Consider the following 21,564-nt stretch of genomic DNA (forward strand, 5'->3'; position numbering starts at 1 on the left):
CCTCCATCCCAGCATTTCACATGATATATTCTGCATATAAGTTATGTAAGCAGGGTGACAATATACAACCTTGACATCCCATGAGTATAAGTATGCAAACAAGTGGCACAATTGTGTTTTTAAGTGTATGTTTCAAATTGGAAAATCCCATGGATGGAGGAGCCTGGTAGGCTACAGTCCATGGGATCACAAAGAGTTGGACATGACTGAGCGACTTCACTTTAGGTAAGATAGGCCTCCCCTGATGGCTCAGAGGGTAAAGCGTCTGTCTGCAATGCAGGAGACCCAGGTTCGATCCCTGGGTCGGGAAGATCCCCCCTGGAGAAGGAAATGGCAACCCACTCTAGTACTATTGCCTGGAAAATCCCATGGACGCAGAAGCCTGGTAGGCTACAGTCCATGGGGTCTCAAAGAGTCGGACACGACTGAGCGACTTCACTTTCTTTCAAATGGGTACAAAGTATTGTAATATAAAATAGGAAATATAAACAGATATGCTGGGGGGAATTAGGTAAATCAAGAGGGAGTACAGTAATTTTTTTTGCTGGCCCTTAAAGATAGGGCCAGGTGAAATCTGAATGCAGCTGCTCTGATTTTATTCAATAGCATAGAACCTCTCTCCCAAAGAAATTACACTGCAATTGAATGTAAAGGAAATAGATTTGAGTAAATAAAGGAAGTGTAATATATCAGGTCTCATGGCCTTATGAGTTTTTAAGATCCAGAACTGGAATTAACAGGTCAAGAGTTCAGAAGATATTTGTAACCCTGGACATATGTTGGATGAAATATTTATTTTCAAAGGAGTTTTGTCTAACTGTTCCTATCTATAAAATCCTCACCAGGAAAAGGTGTCCTAAAATAATTTGGAACAAGATTTTTCAAAAACATTTTTACAATGTTAATTCCATATACTACTCATAAAGATGGAGAAAATGATTAGGTATTCATAAATTCCCAGAACAAATTAAGTATTTAGTTCTTGTAATTGAAATCAAAAAGTATAGTACTATGCAAAGCATGAATTTTGTGAACATACATATATGATTCCCTAATATTTAGTCAATATTTGCATTATGTGTATTTTGACAGATGATAGTTTATGAGTCTTAATTCCACATTCTTATTTAGCTGTATTTAACTTTGAATTCTATATGCAAAATTGGACAAATATTTCTTTTTAAATACATGAATACATTTTACTGTTTTTCTATGTATATTTTCTTAGGGTCTTCCAGGCCCACCCGGTGAAAAAGGAGAAAATGGGGATGTTGGTCCCATGGTAAGTTTTTATTTTCTAAAATTGATGTATATTATGAATTTCTACATTACTAGTATCTTTCTCAAGGTTTATTAATATAAACAAAGTAGTCCTAAAGGTTATGACTTTGCAGATTGTTGCCTCCCTGTTCCTCACCCAGACTTGCACCTACCACTTTTAAAGTTTCTCTCACTGTCTTGACTCTTTCTCTCTATCTTTCCTTTTCCTCTCTTCGGAATAATGTTGTGCACACATATGGCCTTCTTTGGTTGATATATTGTTATATCTGTTTTATTTCTCTGTGTATATATTGTTAGGTATATATAAACTGCTACACTTCGGTTTTTTTTGTTTGTTTGTTTTTTAGTCTTTAGCTTTAGCTCTGATTTTTGATATGAAACAGGTAAATAATAGATAATAGTTACCCAGGATTTGGGTGACTAACAAATGTTAACACAATATTAAAATTAATTACACTTTAAAACAAATTCTTAATTAATGAGGAATTTTATCTTAATCAGAATGCTTTGGCCTAATAATATTCAATTACTGATTCTGGATTTTTGCTCTAAATTTAATATTTCAGCTAAAAATTTAAAATACATATATTTGTTGATCAAGCACTACCTTGGTAAGGAAAAAATAAGCCAGGGTCATTGACATCTATAATGAAATGAATACATTTTCTAATTGTGCTTTCCCTTTGATAAACATTGCCTCCAGTATTTTCTTCCTTCAAAATACATATTTTGATAATTTTATACTTACATGTTAGATTTTATAAGGAACAAGAAACATAAACATTGCCCACTCAAAATAAGTAATTAATACTCTAAACAGTTTCAGTTGCATAGCAAGCTTCTCTCTGAATACCCTTGCTATGGTTCCCTGAGTCATTAATACATTCTCTCTGACTTATGGTAATAGCTAATAGCTAATAGTCAACCATGACATGAAAATAAACTGTGACTTCTAAAAAAGTACTAATGCCCTGCAATTTACTACAGATGAATTTAAACACAGTCTTGAAGTAAGGGGTTCTGGCCATCAGTATTTTACAAAAATTGTCCCAAGGTAATTTTAATGCATAGCCAGGAGCAAGAACCTTTATTTAAAGATGACAACTAAACAGTTAATCTTATTCCAATCCTGGCATATATAACATGAGAGCTGACATTAAAAAAAGTGAAAATATACGAATAAAAAATATAGAACTAATGAATTCTAAATCTACTCAAGCACTATTTATTTTCCCAACTTTATGTCTCCTTTATACTCTAGCATTCTAGTATATTCTGGTATATAATATTTTAGTTGTATTATGAATTCATTGTACTGGATAGTATTAATAGACTTTTATAATTTTTAATTAAATTGTTCTTCCTGCAGTTCTAATTTCCCCATATCTATGTGTAAAGAAGCGTTTGCTAACATGATGTTGTATCCATTAAGAATGATACCTGATTTGCTTTATTGACTATGATTTTGCAGGCTGAGGCTTCTTTTTGTTTTCTTAATCACAAAATGAAAACATCAGGAATGCATTTGAGTTCAGTCTACATAAACCTTAATATTCTTTTCTTACAGGGGCCACCTGGTCCTCCAGGCCCAAGAGGTCCTCAAGGTCCCAACGGAGCTGATGTAAGACTATGAAATATTTAGTTATTTTGAAGTTATATAGATATTATGTAATGGCAAGCAGTATCTAAAATACAATGGGGATAATTACACTCCTTTGAAATGTTTACATGAACAATAGCTTAAGGGTCATTTACTCACTTCATTTTCTTTAAAGGAAAAGAAAGGCTTTGCAGGGAGCTAGTCCCTACAAATATTAATATAATATAGGTACAAAAAATATATTACATTCAATATATATTTAGTGAGAAATATTCACTAAAGTACCCCATTGTTCAGTTCAAATTACTGTGTCTTGCACATAATAATTCTACACTGCTGCTGAATTGTTTCAGATTTAACCTTTATCTTTTACAACTCCTTGAGGAGATGGTTTGTAATTGCCTTGATTATACTAGCCTAGGTCTGTGTCCCAAACATCCTTTATCTAAAAGTTTTGCAATTTTGTATTTTTTTCTGTAAAATATATCAGAGTAATGTGTACATTATAATATATTTACTTCTTACCCTGTAAAAAATGTTTCCTCTTAATTGTATAAATGATCTCCCCCAAGCTTAACTGTTGACTGACTGTTCCAATATTACAGGAGTGTAATGTCATATTTATCTTATTGTTACTATTAACAAACTTATAAACTTTGGTGTTGTGTTTCCATTTGGCTTTCCCTTTTCACAAAGAGCAAATTTGCTCTTCTGTTATTCCTGGTTTTAATGCTGGCAGGCCAGAACTAGGTAAAATAAATTACATGCAGATATACTAAAAATGCTTTTAAGTTTTAATTCTTCTAAGCAATTTAAAGACTAAGAGATGGTTTATATTGTTTTTGCATGGATTGTAGTATTCTTAATCAGAGCCATATTTTGATCCACTAAGAAAATCTGCAAAACCGTCCTCTAAATCTGATCTATTCAATTGGCAGAGAAATTGAAATTATGTTCCAAGTATCAACTGATATGACTAGAGTTGGAAAGTCCTCTGCTTTATCACTAGAATTCTGGTGCATTTGAAAATCAATTTAATGCAATTAAATTATTTGCTATCCAGCACATTTGACAACTCCATAAAGTTCATTGTTTTGTCTCATCTCTCAAATGACTTGAGATATTCTTGCACATATTTCTCTCTTTGAGAACAAGTGGATGTATGTTTATGAATTTATATCTTATTACAAGAGTAAGGATAACTGTATTCCCTTTCTTACACCGCAGGGACCACAAGGACCTCCAGGATCCATTGGCTCAGTTGGTGGTGTTGGAGAAAAGGTAAGGGATGCAGTGACAGACAGTTAAAGCAGCAAGAATTGGGAACTTTAATAATATCAGTTAGTATTTTAAGTGCTTATAATAGTTGTGTCTTTCTAATGTTTTGCACATATTTATATCATGATTTAGAGGTGTAACATTTTTTATTGCCAGGCATGGTTCTCCTCGTACGGATTACTCCTTGTAATTAACACAACCCCCCCCCCCCACATGATGATAATATTTTATCCACATTTTTAGGCTGAGTGAGCAGAATATAGAGAATATCAGTAATTTCATCAAGGTTTTGTCAATAGAAAGTGACTAAATCAAGATCCACTTTAACCCAGGTATATTTGATTAGACTGTGTCTGTAGTAACATTCTACTGAAAATAGAAGAGACTGGTTGATGCAACTGACTCCCACTTGCCTGGAAATCCCATGGATGGAGGAGCCTGGCAGGCTATAGTCAATGGGGTCGCAAAGAGTTGGACACAACTGAGTGACTTCAATTTACTTTACTTTTTTCATTACTAATACTGTCTTTGGCACTTTTCAAAATTGTTGGCATTGATATAATATCTGAGCTCTGAATAGTTTCTTTTTATCATGAAAATGATTTTATTTAAAATATCTGCTTTTCCTTTTTATAAAAATGATAAAATGATTCTCTTTTGTTATTTATGCATTCACTCTCATTTCTTAAAAGAACTTTCAAGAAAATTAACATTGATATTGCTTTACTTAAAAAATAAATTCTTCATCAGTTTGAGGCATAGAAATGTCATGCCATAAAATACGCAGTGGAAAAAATTTAGAAATTTCCTGTGTTTGCTTCAGTTTTGTTAATAAATATCAGAAGTATAGACTTATCCTTATCATAAAAATGATTCTGTTGTTTAGTCTCAAAAATTTTGATGTATCATATATTATACTCATTGATTTATTTTTGTTAAAAGATTTAGTCCTCAGAAAAGATATGTAATTGGTTGAGAATCTAGTACTTTAGTGTTTATTTGTTCCCAACACCCACATTCTAGCATTTTTATTATAATTAATCTTATATAATTGCCTATTTAAATAGTTTATTAATTACTAAATTAGAAATAGTTGAAAGCTATTATCTAATTCTTCCCCTGGAGAAGGAAATGGCAACACCTTCCAGTATTCTTGCCTGGGGAATCCCATGGACAGCGGAGCCTGATGGGCTACAGTTCATGGAGTTGCAGAGTCAGACACCATGAGTGAGCAACTAACACTTTCACTTTCATATAATTCTTATTTCATAAGCAGGCTAATTCTTTAATTCTGATTGACTAACTCTTGGTTTATATTCTTAAAGTTTCTGTTTAAAAAAAATGCAGATAAATTGAGAATGGAATTGAAAGAACTTTTTCTTTGAGTTCAGTTGTCATAGGAAGACTAACAGAAGAGAAGACTGCTATCTGATGGTATCATAGTAATAGACAGATGAAGATAGCCCACACATTTCCTCTTTCTTCCCTTTGCATCATATTTTTTTGGTTCTAATACTGAACAAATAATTGTTAGGACTAGTCTCTAATTTTAGTTTTCTGCCCATATAGCAAATTCTAAAACCATTTTACCACTTTTTCAGCTTATTTTGTTTCCTAAAGCTTTTGGGTACAGTGGGAATACTGTTAAGTACTTAAGTTGCTTCTTTAATGGTTTTATCCTCTGCCCTAATCTAGAAGATAAGCATGGATGCCAGATGTTTGGAGCTTTGGGAAATTCCCTACCCATACTGTTTCCATTTGCTTAAAGTCTATCTGGTAATATCTGGCCACTTTTGCATCTTCATAGAATAATTCGGTTAACCAGGATAGGTGTTTGACTTCTTAAAATTAAAACATCTAAATTTGTTGTACTTAAAAAAAACAGAGTTTTATTTTTCTCTATTTAAAAACATTTCTATGTGACAGCAAGATAGAAATAAAATCCTAATTTTCTTTTCTTTTCTTCAGAATCTAGGGTATAGATTCTGGCTATACTTTGAATCTAGGGTGTACTTTGATGAAGATTACAGATTTTTGAGATCGAATCTGATTTGATTTGAATGCTTTCTCACTTCTATGCTGGAAATTTATTTTCAGTCCCAAATTCAATAGAAAAAAGAAAAGCTAAGCTACTTTAGTCATGCTGCACTTTGCTTTAATAAATTTAACTTGTTTTCTGTGTAATATATGTTTGCTATTGATGGATTTTGTACTTTAGTGTTTTCCTCAAAACAATGAATGCATATTTTATGAATTTAGGCAGACATAGTAACTTGCTATCCCTTCTGAAGGGGGCTTTAATCTGAACAAGTGTGTTACAGAATGGAGGCTTTAATCTAACAAGTGTGATAAAATGGTTAAATGATAAGTAATAATAAATGTATAATCTACCACCTCTTTCATATGCCAGTGGTCTTCATAGAATTTACATTATTGAAAATTACTATTATTACTTAGAATAAGCATGGTATAGCCTGTTGATACTAGAAATATTTAATTTATATAATCCAGTCTTGTTCATTGTTTTATTGCTTTAAATGTGATCTTGTTCCATCACTTTTCAATTTTAAATGGGACCTTTAGAGATAATATTAATATCATCTTAAGTAATTGCTATTTATATTGTGCACATTTGTCTATAATATAACCAAAAATGTAATTTTCATATGTATTTAGTCATACTGCTACATATTAGATCTCTAGAACTTATTCATCTTGAGTATCTGAAATTTTGAACCCTTTAACTAACATCTCCCCATGGCCCCCAATCTCCAACCCCTGGTGACCACCAATCTGCTGTCTGCTTGGGTGAGCTTAGCTTTTTTAAATTCCATCTAATTGAGGTTATGCAGTATACTATATACATTCCATATATAATGAACTTAATGTGGACATTTTACAGTTGATTTGAATGGCAAACCGCTTAAGTTTTTTTCAAAGATGTGAATAATGACTCTTAAAATATCACCTGCATTTTATTCCATCATACTGGGATTGGTGAATGATTCATTGCTTTGAAAATAATGTAAATATAATTTTTACTTGTAAAGTTTTTTCAAGATAATTGGAAATATTTTCTACTTATCTTGAGAGAGAAAATAATTTATACATAATAATAGTACTAATAAATTCTTAGAAAGTACTTGATCTCTTCCCTCATTATGCAGACAATTTTAAAAGTTAAAATATGTGCATATTCTCAAAGAATAAGAAATTGTGTACACAAAATAGTCTCTCCCTTGGAATTATGTTTATATTTGATTTCAAACCAATTCATGAACAGTGGGTTTGTGCCAGGAACATTAGAAATAGCCAAGTTAAAAATTAAAGGAAATTCAGGCCTCATTTTTTTTTAATTAGAATAATTTTTACTTCAGAGTTTCTAGTACTACAGGTTTTGTTAGAAACATTCATGGCACATCAATGTACTCTATTACTTCACTTGAATGATTACTTGAACAGAATATTGTGTTTGTATGCATTTCTAAGTATGAAGAGTTAGTAACAGACTTTCACAAGAGAAAACCTATTAGTCTAGGAGGATTATTTATTATTCCACTGAGTCAGAAAATAACCATCCATATCTATATATGGAAATCATAAAAACTACCTATATATATTGGAGAAGTATATATAGGAGAAGGAAATGTATACACACACACACACACACACACACACACATACACACACACACACAGGAGAGGGAAATGGCAACCCACTCCAGCATTCTTTCCTGGAGAATTACGTGGATAGAGGAGCTTGGCAGGCTATAGTCCATGGGATTGCAAAAGGGTCAGTCATGACCTAGTGACTTAACATAATATGTATATTTATATATATATATATAGAGAGAGACTCAAAAAAAGAAATTTTAATTAGTATCTAAGTATCAATGTGCATCTTACAAATAGTCTTTTTGTATTTATTTATAGCTCTACTTTATAACTCTTCAGACCTCTACTAACTAATTTGATAGGATTATCAAAATGCTACCAAATTGTTTGATTAGAGCAAATTAATATTTTAGAAAGAAAACATTTTAAATTGTTTAATCCATAAGCTTAATTGTAATGTGAATATTGATGCAACACAATACACAGTTTTTAGGAAACATGTGAATGTCTGTTTTGTGTGTTTTGGTGGTAACTTGGCTTAATGTTCTGGCTATTAACTAACTGATGAGAATTGTAGCATCCAGCATATTCAGTTCTATTAATATCTCCCCAGTTGAGAAATAAAAGTATTAAGGTCAGTAATAGAAAAAGTTCCTTCTTTTTATCAAAGTTGTCCCTGCTTTTTAAACAATATAATGAGTTAAGGGCTAGTTTAAAGTGTCATGGTCATCATTGAAGGCAATTTTACAAATGCAAAACATCGTTTCTGTGTTCTGATAACTCATTTCTCTTCTTTATAGGGTGAACCTGGAGAAGCAGGGAACCCTGGGCCTCCTGGAGAAGCAGGCACAGGTGTAAGTGCTGGCTTATTGTCAATATAGTGTTTTAGGGATAAGATATTTCTTTCAGAGCATTTTAAACATGGAACTTAACTCCTAGATGCAATTCAGTTACTTGGTTTCCCTTTCCAGTCCATTAAGAATCATCACAAATGCAAAGCCTTTTTATTTAATAATTTTGCCTATCCTCTGCATATTTTTGACTCGCACAGAAATTTAACAAATATTACATGTGCATAAGTTAGAACATTAATAACTGTAAGATATTTATTGCACATATCTTTGGTGGACTATCCACAAAAGAAATGAACAAACCCTGCTACATCAAGTGATTATGGATTGTACTATTCTAACTTAGATTGGTTTAAACTGAGGGTGACCTTGACTTCCAGAAAACATTTGGCCATGTTTGGAGACATTTTTGGTTGTCACTCTTGGAGCAACGATAAGTGCTGGCATCTACGTAATAGGCATCTGGATGGTGGTAAACATCTTGCAATGCAGGAGACAGGCTCCCACAGCAGAGAAGTGCCTGACCTAATATGCTGAGGTTAAGAAGCTGTTTTAAAACTTGTAAGAGAATCAGGTGTTTTTCTTATGTTGTGTAGGGTCCCAAAGGAGAAAGAGGAGAGAAAGGAGAAGCTGGTCCACCAGGTGCTGCTGGACCTCCTGGTGCTAAGGGACCACCAGGTGATGATGGCCCTAAGGGTAATCCGGTGAGTGACCTCGGTCCTCTTCAAAGTGACATCTATGGCAAAGCTCCTTGAAACTTTTCATAGTAAGATTAGAAATCATGAGACTTTGGCCCATAGTTGGTGAAGTTAACTTTTCTTCTTTTTATAAATTCATAAGCATTCTCAATTCATACCATTTAAAAAAAAATTTCTAGCAGAAGAAAGATATTTTATATGGTTTCACCATGACTTTTACCTCTTAAACTTCAGAATATCATGACTTTATATGAAACTATTTTTCATTATTTCCTTTTAAAACATTATCTTAGGGTCCTGTTGGTTTTCCTGGAGATCCTGGTCCTCCTGGTGAGCCTGGCCCTGCAGTAAGTATCATGAGAAAACAAAAGAATTATTTTCGTGAGGAATCTTCCCAGTTAATAATTAAAGAAAAGCCTTAATTACTTCAGTGGATCCTCAGAATTAAGAAGAAAAGAAAGATGTAAACTGTAGCCACGTGTACCAGAACAAAAATTTGTATATTTGAAGATTATTAGACTTGCGTTGCATGATTATTATTATCTCTTCATTGGGTTACTGTTCCAGAGTTTGTTGTGTTGAACATATTAATTATCTGAGTAGCAGCAAAGAGTCGGACACGACTGAGCGACTGAACTAAATGGAACTGAGCAGCATTACTTTTATTTCAAAATTATAGGAGTTCTGCTTTTACCTCAGTCTGTTTTAAAATCTAAATATCTCAAACTGCATCATATTTGTTCATAGTTAAAGGATGCACTCTTCTTGTATAATAATTATATCTTCCCCTTTCCTTATATTCAGAGCACACTATATATTTTTTAATTTAACATGAGAGAAATTTCATCAATTTTATGGTATAATTCTTAAAAAAAAAAACAACTGAAAGAATATAATGATACTCTTGTCTATCAGGTAATAATTTATCTTAAGGACTAAGCTGGTACATCCTATGTTTTTTTTCCTGATAAAAGTGAGTTAATATTGAGAAATACCTGGGTTCATTTTCTTTTGCTGATTATAGGGTCAAGATGGTGTTGGTGGTGACAAGGGTGAAGATGGAGATCCTGGACAACCGGTAAGTAAGCACACTATTTTATTTAGTCTCTGCAGAGTCTCAAGATATTTAAAAGAAGTAATCAGGCTCTAAAAAGCATAGCTAAATGTACACATATTTTTCTTAATGAATTATCAGTTATATTTGAACTCCAGTTTAATTTCAGTCTTCCATGGAATGTTTCTTACTTGATGTAGTTTAAGAAATAGAAGCACAGCCTTCGTAATAAAAACTAAAGCTGTATCATAATAGTGATTTTGTCACACCAGATCACATTCAACTATCTCTCCAGTTGTGTTAAATGGAAAATCATTTTAAACTCACAAGTGAGACTTAAATGAAGAAAACAGTTATCAGCCTATTATTAGGATGAATTACTTCAATTTCTAACCTAAAAGAACTCAGCATTACTGGACTATTTTTTAAATTTTTTAATTTGGGAAATACAGCAGGAGGCTTCGGCCACATGTGGTTATTTAAGGAGGAAGTAAGGAGGGTGCTTACTTAACTAGGAATGAAAGACAAACTGCACTCTGAACATAACTTTGTCTCTAGAGTCATATCCTCTGGGTGTTTGCAGTCAAAGATATATAGGCTTATTCTGTGTGAATAAGACTTGTGGGTCATATCCCAGCATGTTGTGTTCTTCTTTGCATAAAAAAGGGTAGTGTTGCACAAGATAAAATTAGAGATATAGATTCATAGTTCACAGATGTATGTGATATGAATTGAATTATTAACCACATGATTCTATTAATTAGTACATTGATTGGATATTTTTCAGATATAAATTAGCACTTAAAAAACAGTTTTAAATAGAAGGAATTCAGTTCCACTTTTTTCTTCTATTTATATGAAGAAGTTTTCCATATAAATTTACTGGTTGTAATTATAGATATCTGGAGGAAGTTTAAGTATCTGAAATAGGGATGAGATATTCCAGGAAATAGATGTGGAGAGATGAAAAAAGCATGTTGGTTTCAGTCCAGATTTTGAACAGTGCTGGAAGCCATAAAATAATACCCATAAAATTGCTAAAAAGATATTTTTTCACATTTTATAGGGTCCTCCTGGCCCATCTGGTGAGGCTGGCCCACCAGGTCCTCCTGGTAAAAGAGTAAGTTTTAAAAATTCTTTATTTGAAGTATCTACTAATTATCCATTCTGTGTATAAATTTATATAATATATATAAGCTGTAGGCAACATTATAATGGTACTGAAATATATAAGTCCTAGAGAATAATTTCCTGAATTTGTCAAAATAATTATTAATGTAGAGCACACTTTAATTGACAGGTTTAATCTGTCACCGTGAAAAGTAGTTTTACACTTCTCTGTGCTTAAATCTCCTCCTCTGTAAAAATGTCACAGACTTTTTAAAAGACTCTGCTCTGATACCCTGAACTTCTGCTCATGCTGTTGTCTGAAGTCCAGTGCTTCTTGAAAGAATTATAGAAATCTTATTATAGTATCAATACTATGAGCTCAGAAATCAGCATATTAGATTGCTTTACACTGTCAGACTACTCTGATTTGGAAACAATGGCTATATTTTAAAAAAAAGAACTATAGTGAAATATAAAAATCTTATTCAAAATATTGGCTACAAGGGACCCTAGGAGATTTGTTTTATTGCCTTTTCCCTATTATTATACTGTTTTTATAATAAAACAATCCTGTAGACCTGCCTCTTGCAGCTCTTCTATCAATATCCAGTGCTTTCCTTCACCTTCTTTAGTCTATTTTTTAACCTATCCATGAACAAAATATGTGGCAAACATTAAAATGTGTTTCATAGTCTCATTTCCTCTTCAGTAATTCAAAAGCACAGAGCAACTGGGGCCACACTTGTTTTCTAATGGTAGCTTTATATTAGGAAGTATTCATACTATACATCTTCCTATACTCAGAGTATGAACAGGTTTTAAATCCATCTCTCAGGATCAGAGGAGCCTGGCAGGCTACAGTCTGTGGGACTGCAAAAAGTTAGACACAACAGTAGTGACTTATCATGCACTCAGGATATAAATTTGAATCAATATTTACAACCAAACACTTCTTTGCCAGAATGAACTTAGTTTGTAGTAAATATTGTCTTTGAATACAATTTTATCCCACTGACCAAGTGCCTGTTTTAACTTTTCTCCTCCTCTTCCTTCTTTTCTTTCTCATAATTATTATTATTTTGTTTGTTTGCTTGTTTTCTTTTTGTTAGCAGGCTAAAAGCATAATCTTGATAGAAAAAGAAATATATCTCAAAACAATCATTGGGCTATTATTCTTACATACATTCTCAATCATTCAGTTGTGTTCGACCCTTTGTGACCCTATGGACTGTAGCCTGCCAGAGTACTCTGTCCATGGGATTCTCTAGGCAAGAATATTGGAGTGGGTTGCCATGACCTTCTCCAGGGGATCTTCCTGATCCAGAGATTAAACCCCATCTCTTAAGTCTCCTGCATTAGCAGGCAGGTTCTTTACCACTAGCACCACCTGGGAAGCCCAGAAATATAACAGAATAAATTAATTTCTTTGAGTCTCAATTTCCTCATTTATAAAGTGGGCAAAATAATATTCAATGCTGGAGTGAAACTAAATTAATAAATGTATATTTAAATCATCACATCTAATATCTGGATTTATCAAGAGTTCAAAGAGTGAATGTTGTTCCTAAGGAGTCAAATACAAGTTTTAAATTACAGCATCATTTATAAATGAAACAAGCATGTTAATTAAAATGTACAGATAAGATAGACATTTTCTTCTAGTTTCTGAGTTCTGTAAATTGACATGAAAGTTCATTAGCAATGAATTTATACTTCATAATTAATTACATTTTTGAAATATAGAATACTGTTATTCTGTTGAGGTGGATACATATTATTTGTATTATTTATTTATTTGATGTAAATACATATAAAACCATGTAACGTAAACTGTAAAGGAATTTCCTATGAGAACTACTGCCAGAAAACAGAGCATTAAATTCATGATGACTGCATATAACTTCAAGAACATGGATTTACTAAGCAACAGGGATTTAGAGCTAGTTTGAGAAATACACAAAGGAAGTACTTGGGAACTTTGCTGTATGTCTGTGAAGTCACCTTGTTTATGTACTGAAGGAACACAAACTCCTGAGCCTGAAGGGATACGTGAAGTGAAAGTCATTCAATCATGTCCAACTCTTTGTGACCCCATGGACTATACAGTCCATGGAATTCTCCAGGCCAGAATACTGGAGTGGGTAGAATTCTGCTTTCGCTAGCTTTTGCATTCAGCCAGCAGGCAGTATTGTCTTTGATGCAAGAATCAATTTAAAATTCAGTTCAGTTCAGTTGCTCAGTGGTGTCCAACTCCTTGCGACCCCATGAACCGCAGCACACCAGGCCTCCCTGTCCATCACCAGCTGCCAGAGTCTACCCAAACCCATGTGCACTGAGTCGGTGATGCCATCCAACTATCTCATCCTCTGTCATCCCCTTCTCCTCCTGCCTTCAATATTTCCCAGCATCAGAGTCTTTTCCAATGAGTCAGCTCTTCGCATCAGGTGGCCAAAGTATTGGAGTTTCAGCTTCAACATCAGTCCTTCCAATGAGCACCCAGGACTGATGTCCTTTAGGATAGACTGGTTGGATCTCCTTTGCAGTTCAAGAGACTCTCAAGAGTCTTCTTCAACACCACAGTTCAAAAGCATCTAAAATCACCCTTGTGGAAACAGCAAAAATATTCCTATACAATAATTATAATATCTGATCTATACACTTATGACTTAATTGAATATGGAATTTCCTTACCATTTATTTCCCTTTAGTTCATCTGGAAAGTATAATTTTAAGTAAGCTTTGTATGTAATTCGTGGAAATTAATATTTCTCTTATCCTTTGTTTCCCTACATTGGACGCAACACAAAAGTAGATCAGTAACAATTTTGCTATAACATCTCATAGCAGAAATAACAATGAATAGAAATGTGTTGAAAAGTATTTTACTTCCCTTGAGGGAATCTTACAAATAAATGATAATAAACTTTCCTGATAGAATATTGATCGGAATGTTGTGAGTAGCAGTGATATTAAGAAACATCATTCTAACAGTTATTGAACAGGTAGGAAAATTAAGTTGCCATTTGTAGTACATGTACCTTCTGTCGTGCATTTTAATACTTGAGAATAAACATATATTTCCTTAAGGCACTAGAAGACTGCAGTTTATATCAATAAGCCATTGGATTTTAATGCTCCAGTTATCATTATAGCTGTTTGAAACCAAGAGCTAGTTCAAAACCCTTATACTGAAAAAAAAAAAAATCTACAGATGAGTAAACTGATTTGAAAATGCATATACTAAATAGAATTTTAAGGAGTTTATCTCATTTTTGTCAAAGGAAAATTGACAGAAATTAAAGCAATAACTGATATTATTAATTGATAGAAATATAGAGGAAATTTTAACCAACTCTATATGCTCATATATAGCATATATGAGCCTATGCCTTTATGCATGGATGTGGATGGTCAGAAGATAAAATGTTATAAGGAAACATCCTTTCCATATCTACCTACCCTAAGAAAAAGATCAGATATTAGGTTCTTAGGAAAGCCATCCTATTGCCTAAGTAGATCAGTATACCTTTCTCATACACCTATTTCATCTCCCTGTGTTTTACAATCAACTGTATTTGTTAATATTGTCTTCTTTCTTTAAACTTTGTGAATTTCTTAGAGTTTCACTCTTTCTCTCATATTCTCCATGCACAGTACATTTCTAGCATCTAAGAAAGTTTTAATTATTTGCAGCATGTATGGAAGATTGGGTAAATTGAAGAATAATATTGTAAAAAGTGAATAGTGGAAAGGACTATATCGTATATTTTGAAAGTGAAATGAAAGTGTTAGTTGCTCAGTCATTTCTGACTCTGCGATCCCATGGACTGTAGCCAATCAGGCTCCTCTGTCCATGGGATTCTCCAAGCAAGAATACAAGAGTGGGTAGCCTTTCCCTTCTCCAGGGGATTTTCCCAACCCAGGGATCGAACCCTGGTTTCCCACATTGCAGGTGGATTCTTTACCAATTCTTTACCATGAAGCCCAAGAATACTGGAGTGGGTAGCCTATCCCTTCTCCAGTGGAACTTCCTGACCCAGGAATTGAACTGAGGTTTTCTGCATTGCAGGCAGATTCTTTACCAGCTGAGCTACCAGAGAAGCCCATTTTTCTAACAGCAAGAAAAATCTTGCTTAGCAGTGATTACTGATTTACAAGAACCTATTTTATTGTATCATGTTTTATGAGACATTTTCCAATCAGAACATTCATTACTTCATGATAGTATAGCAACTAATTCACTGCCTTAAGTCCCTGCCTCTATGTTTCATGCAGATATCTGGAAAGAAACGACTAAAACAAGTTTGTCCATAGACATTGTTTAGTTTTCTTTTTTTAAGAAAACTGCCTATTCTCTTAGAAAAATTATATTATCCATTTTCACTCTAGTCTTTCTTAAAAATAAACGTGTTTCATCTAATATATATATATATATATATATATATATATATATATATATATATAAAGAATAAGAGAAAAATAGGAAAAATGAGATAAAGAACAGACCAAAGTCATTTAATGTAGATTTCCACCAGGATAGACATTAGGCATTCATTCAAAGAGGAAAGAAATCCTTTGGGGATGAAAAAACTTCCTATTAAATCACAATTTTGTGGCTGTGCTGTAGTTTACATGTGTTTAAATTTTCTAGGCTTTTTAAACTCAAATTTTCTTTTCTCCCTTGCAGTAAATGCAACATTTTTGTTATACTTTAGATAGATGATGACTTGCTTTTTCTAAAGCAGGATATTTATATATCTTCTGTATTATAAAGTTCATGGGTGTAAATTCAATCTCGAAGTTAATACCTTTATGTCACTATTGTAAGGTAAAATCTTCACAGAATAAAGAAAAGCCCATTATTCATTGAATCTCATTTCTATTCCCCAAATTATAGTCATTATGGCTATTTTACCCAATGTCCTTCCCTGATGGCTCAGATGGTAAAGAATCTGCCTGCAATGTGGGAGACCCAGATTCCATCCCTGTGTGGGGAAGATCCCCTAGAGAAGGAAATAGCAACCCCCTCCAAGTATTCTTGACTGGAGAATTACATGGGCAAAGGCTACAGTCCTTGGGGTCACAAAGTCGGACAGGACTGAGATACTAACACTTTCACACTTGAACAAGTTAATATTTTAGCCATCATGCCAATATTTTTAATTGATATATAACTGACTTACAATATTATATTAGTTTCACTATACAACATAGTGATTGGATATTTTATACACAATAATATAATCATCACAATAAGTTTAGCTACCATCTGCACACCAAAATATGACTCAACTCTTTAAGAAATATTTGAAGCTTATGCTTCTATGGAGAAGTACTCTTGCATAAATAGTATGAAATTCAAAAGATACACTTAAGTTTCAATGCCTATATTATTGTTAACAAATTACTGCTTGAATTGTAAACAAGAGACTCCTTACAGAATTTATACATTTCTTATTTTGGGGTCAAGAAACAAGGAATGTCGAATAATAGACGAAGCTACAGTGATAACACTGAAAAAATAATTACTGATGATATATTCGTTGCCTCTCTGAGATAAATGAGTTCACTGAACTCTGAATTTGATGAAGTGCTTGATACTCATTTTAAATGTGAATTTTAAAGACCAAATGAAAGGCTAGCATTTATTCACCAGTAGAATATTAATAAAGCATCTGGAAAAAATTCCTCCTCCCTCGCCTTGAGTCCACCAATTAATATTGTCTCTTCTACTCTTCCCAAACTCCAATCTCAATCTTAGTGGATGATTTTGAACACAATTCATAGCAAAAATTAAGTAAACAAATGAAAAGCAGGAAATTCTAGGGGTAAATGAAATACTACAATTTCCTAGATATCATTAATTTTCTTTTTAAACTTCCTATACTTATGTCTGAACTTGTGTAAAAATTTTCAGCACAATTAAGATTCAGGTTGAATCTTAATGTTTGTTAAGTCATAATAAATGTCAATGAATTAGTGGAAATGAAATAAATATTTTATAATCCAGTCATAAATTTGTTATGTCTTAGAATGAATTTGTTAGGAATATATACATTGTTTATCCCACCACAGCAAGAGGGCAGAAGCACTCTTACTGATGGGACTGTCAACTAAATGCCCTGCTTGTGTTGATTTGAAAGATTTCTAAGAGATGCCATAAGTGAAAATATCAATGGCCTAAATATAATGAATAAGAAAAAAATTTATATACAGTGGGATATAGCATATTTCTAGCTTCCAAAATTTTTGTTTTCTTTTATACCTTGACTATTATATTGAGTTATATAATATAAATGATTCCTTTTTACCTATTTGTTGTGAAGTTTAGAAATGTCAAGTTTTATATTTCACTGATGACCAAGAAAATGTAAGAAGGAAATCTGAATGTCAGATTTCAAGATCTGACCACATAGTACAGGATCATATTATAGAATATCTTTTCAGTTGACTTTCAATTTTCTAGTTAAAATAAGTAATTTAAAAGATGAAGTTCATATTTTGTAGGTGTTAGAAACCTGAAAAGTCTGAAATAAATAATCTGTTGAAATGATATTTGCAAATGTATTTTGAAAGTCAGTTTCATTTGCCTCAATTCTTAAGTTGCCAACAGGGTGAAAAATATTGGTAAATACTCTAATTAAATTTATATAGAATAACAATAACCAATCATTTTAGTAATAATAAAAGCAATAACTAATATTTGTAGTGTTTTTATGTCTCAGGTACTGTTATACACCCTTTAAATTTATCAATTCATTGAATTCTCATGATGATGCTGGGAGATAGCTGCTATTATAATACACATTATGCAGAGAAGTAAACTGAATCACTCACAGTAACTGGCCAAAGATCACAAAGCTAGTTGATGGCAGAGCCAGGATTAGAATCTAGGAAGTCTGAGTCCAGGCTTTAGTTTCTTAAACACCAGATTCCATACCTGTATTTGATACTGCTCTACTGGGAAGTTCACAAAATACTTCTTCATGTGTTGGATCATTTAAATTTTACAATAATTCTATAACAAGACAATTATTATTAATAATATTTTAGGCATCACCGACTCTATAGACATGAGTTTGAGTATGCTCCGGGAATTGGTGATGGACAGGGAAGCCTAGCGTGCTGCAGTCCATGGTGTTGCAAAGAGTCAACCACTTACTGAATGACTGAACTGAACTGAACTGAACTGAACATTTTAGGATGAAAGAAATCAAGTTCAAAAATACTAATAATTGGTTAAAGTCACATAGCTAATAAAAACGAACTGAAGAGAAATAGGTAGACCAATACCTACCTCACAAAGATAGAAAACTATGTCTGTGTGAGTGTGTATGGAGGAACATTATGAAATAATGCATTATGAAATACTAATTAGCATTTCTCCATAACAATCTATGCAGCTATACAAAAGTTATGCAAATAGTATATCTTGTTAAGTTTTTGGATGACATATGGAGTGTGAAGATTTTTTTCTGTTTTCTCTAATACTAGGTTTGTGAAAGTCATACTATTTTTATGCCACTAAATTATAATGTCAGAGAATAAAAAGTCAGTGTCTGTTGACCAACAAGATTTTAAATGTTGTACTATTACTATTCCAGTTTGAAAATGATCTTATGAAAATGTGTAACGTATGGATCTTCTGAGATTAAGAAAGGACCCAGTCTAAAACACATATAATGATTGAAGTCAAATCTGAAACCCTCAATTAATTTCTAACTATGCAACATAATAAATGATAACTGAGTATTTAACACACTAAGAGTGACTAAGCATTAATATTTCTTTAAAATTTTTATCTTTATTGTTTCCTAACATTATGGTGATGTGATTATCTGTATCAATCTGTGTTTCATTTGTGCTTAATATTCTAAAATTTGTACATCAAAGGGATTTTGAGTTTTCTCAGTTTCTTAAACTGAATTGCTATAGAAAATCACAATTTATTAGACTCACTAATTAAATTGGGGTATTTATAAATAAGATCTCAGTTGTACTCTTTTTATATGCTATATGTATTTTAAGTGCAATTCTGTGTTTGTAGGGTCCTCCTGGAGCTGCAGGGGCAGAGGGAAGACAAGGTGAAAAAGGTGCTAAGGTAAAACATACACTATAGGTATCATGTTTGAAAATCTCATGTCTATATTGGACAACAAATGTTTCAGTACTTTTCATAAAATAATAAAATGTCTATCTTCATTATTAATACATCCACATATTTTATTTTCTAACAGGGAGAAGCAGGAGCTGAGGGTCCTCCAGGAAAAACTGGCCCAGTTGGTCCTCAAGGACCAGCTGGAAAGCCTGGTCCAGAGGGTCTTCGGGGCATCCCGGGCCCTGTGGTGAGCATCTGTGCTGATAGTTGCCATTTTGAAAATAATGTCTTATTTCTAAGAAAAATTATGGATGAAAATATTTATGTCAGTGTCATTATATAAATTATTGTATATGATAAATAGTATGTAATAAAGCCAGAGCCCCTGAGAATATTTAAGTATGTCATTTATTTAATAAGTACATGATGAAATTCTAAATTATAAAGATAGAATAGAAAGCTAAGCTCTAAGATCTTAAAGATGTAAGACTTTTATACACGCAATTGTCTATCTGTGAGTGTGTGTGTATGTGCATGTAGACATACAAACAGCAAGTAAAAAGACTCAAAAATTGCTCACAATATTTTTAGATGTTTTCCATGTGATGGAATCCATAGGTGATGCTTTATTTCTTTCCTTTTTGCATTACCAAAATTAAAGAAAAATAATATGTCTGCTTCTGTTAATTTTTAAAAAAATCTGTCATGTTTCTTTTTCCACAGGGAGAACAAGGTCTCCCTGGAGCTGCAGGCCAAGATGGGCCACCTGGTCCTTTGGTGAGTAGCACGTTTTTCTGTTGTTAGAATTCCAGAAATGAAATTGTTTATAAGCTAGAATCCCTAAGATTTTGTCTGGTAAATTGGTTTTTGAGTTGTAGAGTATTCAAGGAAGTGTATTACTCAGACCAAAATAAAAAGAGGAAAATAATTCTAACTGATAAGTTACTTGGAAAATATGCCCTTGATCAAAGGTCTTTCCTATCTTATGTCCATTTGATGAAAAAAAAAAAAAATCCATTCTGAACAAAATGCCACTAATGGCCCAGCTAGTTCTTTTCCAAATGTGGACGGTTCCCCTAATGCATCAATTACACTTAGTTTCCTGGCACTTTATTTAAAAAATAGCATTGGCACAGGCATACAGTGATTCTTTCACCAAATAAATTGTTCTGTTCATGAGTCATATGGGCTGAAAGATAAAGCATTAACCCTTGATAAAGCATTAACACAGAAGCTTGGTTAATATCATAAACTGTATATGCAAACAACACACTTGAGAAATTCAATAAAGCATTTAGTTAACTAGGATGTGGTTCATAGAGGCTATCCTTGCTATAAAATTTAGGCAGAAAGTGAGAATCCAAGACCTGCCTTTAAAATTATTGCCTACTAGGTGACAGATTCTGTTTCATGGTAGAGATATTTGAACTTCATTGTCCAAAAATATTAATATGTAAAGGGACAGGAAGCAAGACATTTAGCGCTATTCAGGTATAATGTGGAGAAGGCAATGGCACCCCACTCCAGTACTCTTGCCTGGAAAATCCCATGGGTGGAGGAGCCTGGTAGGCTGCAGTCCGTGGGGTCGCTGAGTCGGACACTACTGAGCGACTTTACTTTCCACTTTTGACTTTCATGCATTGGGGAAGGAAATGACAACCCACTCCATTGTTCTTGCCTGGAGAATCCCAGGGGCGGGGAGCCTGGTAGGGGGCCGTCTATGGGGTCGCACAGAGTCGGACACGACTGAAGTGACTTAGTAGGAGTAGTAGCAAGTATAATGTGTCTGCATGTGCTCGGTTGCTCACTTGTGCTCAACTCTGCAAGCTCATGGATTGCAGCCTGCCAAGCTCCTCTGTCCGTGGGATTACCAGGCAAGAATACTGGAGTGGGCTGCCGTCTCCTCCTCCAGGGTATCCTCCCGACCCAGGGATCAAACCCACATTTCCTGCATTGGCAGGTGGATTCTTTACCCCTGAG

The 21,564-nt window shown here is 33.4% G+C and overlaps 1 protein-coding gene across 3 annotated transcripts in view; it reads left to right on the forward strand.

Moving 5' to 3' along the window:
• The window catches only part of COL11A1 (collagen type XI alpha 1 chain), a 222,876-nt gene that overhangs the window by 180,342 nt on the left and 20,970 nt on the right, over window positions 1-21,564 (forward strand). For all 3 annotated transcript variants that reach the window (XM_068964279.1, XM_068964278.1, XM_068964281.1), the window contains 11 exons: window positions 1,229-1,282; window positions 2,849-2,902; window positions 4,109-4,162; window positions 8,574-8,627; window positions 9,221-9,328; window positions 9,616-9,669; window positions 10,347-10,400; window positions 11,443-11,496; window positions 19,534-19,587; window positions 19,724-19,831; window positions 20,308-20,361. In XM_068964279.1, the coding sequence (XP_068820380.1) occupies window positions 1,229-1,282; window positions 2,849-2,902; window positions 4,109-4,162; window positions 8,574-8,627; window positions 9,221-9,328; window positions 9,616-9,669; window positions 10,347-10,400; window positions 11,443-11,496; window positions 19,534-19,587; window positions 19,724-19,831; window positions 20,308-20,361 (702 nt within the window). The remainder of the gene's footprint in view (window positions 1-1,228; window positions 1,283-2,848; window positions 2,903-4,108; window positions 4,163-8,573; window positions 8,628-9,220; window positions 9,329-9,615; window positions 9,670-10,346; window positions 10,401-11,442; window positions 11,497-19,533; window positions 19,588-19,723; window positions 19,832-20,307; window positions 20,362-21,564) is intronic.

This window comes from Capricornis sumatraensis, chromosome 2, assembly GCF_032405125.1.
Source record: "Capricornis sumatraensis isolate serow.1 chromosome 2, serow.2, whole genome shotgun sequence".
NCBI classification, from domain to species: domain Eukaryota; kingdom Metazoa; phylum Chordata; class Mammalia; order Artiodactyla; family Bovidae; genus Capricornis; species Capricornis sumatraensis.